Below are 3,933 nucleotides of genomic sequence, written 5' to 3'. Positions count from 1 at the left end.
TTGCATTCACTCCACATGGGTCAGTTATACTCGTCATTGACGATTCAGCACACATATCTTTATTAAGAGTAATAAAACATCTTATCGAGCTTCAGAAAAGAAGTAAAAGACACGATGCCAAGAACATAGCTATTGCTTCAACACTTAAAAACAGATGCATAATAATTCAAATGCTAATAATTTCAGGCGTGTCTAAACATTTGCAAATGTTCTCAACAAATTAAATAGCACATTATAGAAGAAAGTTCATCTAAAGCAAAGAACTACTGATTAAAAATTTCAGCCCACCGATCAGAGTAAGTAGGACGGCAAGGATCAACTACTTGAGGTAACACAACAGAGTGTATATATATTCAACAAAATGTAGTTGAAAAATACAGATACCTTGATAGGATTTCTCCTCCACTATTCTTCATTGCTCAAAGCATTATTATTAGCATCCACCACCGTGCCCTCAACGTCGGTTCTGACCCAATGCCGATCTCTCCTTTTCTTTTTAAACATCTCCTCAAGGTGAGAAACATGGAACGGCTCTGATTCTATGTCTTCTGTATATTCATCATTGCCTGTGTCACATCTATCTCTGGGTAGCCTATTCTTTATTACCAACGACCAACCTGGTTTCAGTTCGTCCTCCACGTAAAATACTTGATCAGCTTGGTTTGGAAAAATAAAAGGCTTGTGGTCAATCTTGTCTCCTTTGTGCATCAAATGCGAGAAGTTCACAAGTGTGTACCCATATTTGTCCTTTGTTATTCCTTTTTTAGAAGAAATATCAACCCATTCACATTTAAAAAGGACCACTGAAAATTGCCCAGAGTAGTTCAGCTCAATAATATCAATTATCCTCCCATAGTAAGTCACTTCACCTAAAACAGGGGTTGCATCACCTGGTGCAGCATATGTAGAGGTTTTTGCAGTTACCACTACTCCACTATTTTGAGTCACTCTATCCAAGCGTTTAGGCCTGAACCGGTAGCCTCTGGAGATGAAAGAACGGTATCTTTTGGCGACATCAACCGGGCCACGTGCTAGCCATCTAATATTGTCATCAATACTATCAATGCCATTTTTCCTCTCCAATTTCATTATCTGTATATTAACTAGTTTAGTAAATGGTATCAGTAGACAAAGGATGTGAAGTACACGCTTATATGAGCTTTGAACCAGTTGTGGAAGTTTTCATGTTGCATTGACTCAAGGGTATCTGCGGAGACGTTACGCTGGCTAGTGACCTCATCAACATGAGCTCTGCAAAGTAAGTGGTTTCATAAGAAATATCGAAGTCAGGAAACACAAAATGAAATTGTTTAAAATAATGAGATATTACTGAAGGTATGGGTTGACGTCCGCACAATTGAACAACACATATCTATGTGCCTGCAGTCTAGCTATACCCCTTATAACATAATTACCGGGCTTTCCAAGTGGTTTGCAAACATGAGGAAAGAGAGTTGGTCCTTGTTCCACATCAGCCACCTCGTCCTCATCATTCCTTGAAGGCCGATTATGCTTGGTTTCAAAACCTTCAATATAGAGAGAGCAGAATGTCATGCACTCGTCTGCCAAACATGCTTCTGCAGTAGATCCTGCTGGATGAGCTTTATTACGAACATATGACTTCAACACACCGAGATACCTACAAAAATAAAACGGAGAAAGAATTAACAGAATTATCGAGATACCATTGTACCACAATATTCAGAAAATATAGCCCATATGTACTGAAAACATACCTTTCCACAAACCACATTGAACGGTAGGCCACGGGACCACCTATTTTTGCCTCGGTTGCTAGATGAATAACTAAATGCACCATAATAGTAAATGCACCAAAAAGTGTACAGTTATTACCCCCGGTATAAAAGAGAACACAATGACAAGGAGGATAAAATGATTTGTCACAAATTTAAGTTGAGACGAGCATGAGTAGCTAGCGTGAAACAGTGAGGCAACATGTAAAATAACTGCAGATGCATATAAAATATACTTAGTAGACTGTCCACTACTGAAGATTGTAAGGATGTCATTTTCCGTACTAAATTGGAGATCTGCACAAAATTATAAGCATTAACAGGTGCAAAACTCACAACACAGTCCCAGTATGCTTACTTGGGGCACAATTTAGTGCCCTGATGCTAAAAGTGTGGGGTATTCATCTAGTACTACTGTACTTGATACTACTACTGTTGCACTGCTACCGGTGCAACAAAAGAGAGCAGATATATCCAACACATGGGGACAATGAACTAATTTGTTTCAGAGAAAATCGAATCAGAGAAAAATACCAACTGAAATGATGCCTGTTTCACGCGCTTGGAGGGGGATGGGTGAAGTGTTCAGCCTGTACTACACCCTGTTTCCAAGAACGCCATTCAGGCTAGGACCAGCAACGCCCCAAGCATGTCGCCTCCTGCGGCGGCGGCCAAAGCAGCGCAGATGCAAGGGCGAGGTACAGGCTCTGTTCCTCCTGCACTTGGGCCTTTGAGAGTTCGGAGATTCCTGCGAGAAGAACGTGAAAGCACTTAATTTGTGGGATTTGGAGTTGGGAGAAGAACAACAGTACTGTGGGGGATTTTGGAGGAGAAGAGGCGGAGGAATATTTTTGGAGAAGAGGAAGGGTGGGGCGGTGGGCCTCTCATTTACTACGTAGATTTTATTGCTGCAGTTCACTTTGCGAACACGACACGAGTAATCGACGATTGGTCTGCCATAGCAACCGTGAACAAATGGCAAAATCTTTTTTTTATGGGAAACACTCAATTAATCAACGGTTCCCAGTGGTACATATTTGGTTCTGCATCTCCTGGACAGGCCCAGGAATTGCAGACTCTACGTAGCAATAAAATGGTAAAATGGCAAAATCTACGTAGCAATAACACGACGATTTTGTTGCGTATTGGGGGTCCCGAACTAAGCGAAGTACATCGTCCAAATGGCAAAATATGCAAGAACAACGTTAACTTGTCTATATTTTTGTCTAAATTTATATTGTCCAAATTTCCTTCCATGATGTGTAAGTATAGACAACTAACCACAATATCTAAATTTTTCACTAGAGATAAAAATGCGTGATGGACATTAAATAATATTTCCTTCTCTCATTTGATCCGTTTGGCTCCGAACAGCACTCGGTGTTTTCGATTTTGCCGAATATTGCACCGTTGGATTGTCACGAGATAATAGTAGACACAATTCAACACACTCCCACCGAAGGCATCGGTGGTGTGATTGTTCATGAGCTCGCAGTCAAGGTCCCTATTTGTGCTCCAATCTCGATGGTGCGATGCCCGTTGACAATGCTAGTGGACAAAGCAGCTCGCAGGTGAAGACAAACTCAAATTCAAGAAGTGAAAACATTCATAATATTGCCAAAACTCGATCAATGGCGTGGAATTGTCAAATTTTGGAAGTCGAAAAAAGGAAAGGTAATGAATCTAAGTACTTGAACTGATCTTAACTGAAGCACTTATGGTATGGTTGCATAACGTACAGGCCCAAAGTGAGAAGAACAAAATAAGCCGTTCACTGGTAAAGAATTCATATAATGCCAGGACAAAGAGTTATGCTCGTTGGTCAGAAGACATGGTGATTAATCATATTTTGTTAAATATTCTTTCCTATGAATGTTGCTTTGTCATATAAATGTATTTTCTGTTTTGCAGAGACAAGCTGATCGTGAAAAGAAACGACTACACAGAGCAAAGGTTTACTTAGCAACTCATAAGAAGACTGATAATAATAATGATAAAACGGACAATCTATGTGGGGCACGTGCCCCACATAGTCTTACAGGGCGACAGCTTCTTTCTCTTCTATCTCCTCTTCTCTTTCTCCTCCTGACCTCTCTCCCACCTCCTTTCCTCTCCTTGCTCTCTCTCTCTCATCTCATCTCCTCTCCCTTGCTATGCGTAGCATCGTGCTGCCGCGCGC

At 40.8% G+C, this 3,933-nt stretch overlaps 1 protein-coding gene across 5 annotated transcripts; it reads right to left on the bottom strand.

Annotated features, from left to right (window-relative positions):
- Positions 1 to 1,093: 1,093 nt before the first annotated feature.
- Positions 1,094 to 2,689, bottom strand: LOC112270533. Of its 5 annotated transcripts, none has more exons than XM_024458167.1 (4): positions 1,737 to 2,689; positions 1,615 to 1,639; positions 1,416 to 1,526; positions 1,094 to 1,251 (listed from the first exon to the last, which is right to left on the bottom strand). In XM_024458167.1, the coding sequence occupies exons 1-4, from the start codon at positions 1,817 to 1,819 to the stop codon at positions 1,240 to 1,242; spliced, it is 231 nt and encodes a 76-aa protein (XP_024313935.1). In that variant the 5' UTR covers positions 1,820 to 2,689; the 3' UTR covers positions 1,094 to 1,239. The 5 variants fall into 5 exon arrangements, 3 of the variants coding, with proteins under 3 accessions (XP_024313935.1, XP_024313934.1, XP_024313933.1); XM_024458166.1 differs by having other exon boundaries at positions 1,416 to 1,639; positions 1,737 to 1,806; positions 2,289 to 2,684; XR_002962775.1 differs by having other exon boundaries at positions 1,356 to 1,639; positions 1,737 to 2,686.
- Positions 2,690 to 3,933: the final 1,244 nt, after the last annotated feature.

The sequence above is a fragment of the Brachypodium distachyon genome, chromosome 2 (genome assembly GCF_000005505.3).
Source record: "Brachypodium distachyon strain Bd21 chromosome 2, Brachypodium_distachyon_v3.0, whole genome shotgun sequence".
Taxonomy (NCBI): domain Eukaryota; kingdom Viridiplantae; phylum Streptophyta; class Magnoliopsida; order Poales; family Poaceae; genus Brachypodium; species Brachypodium distachyon.
This window is presented reverse-complemented; position numbering and strand designations above follow the sequence as displayed.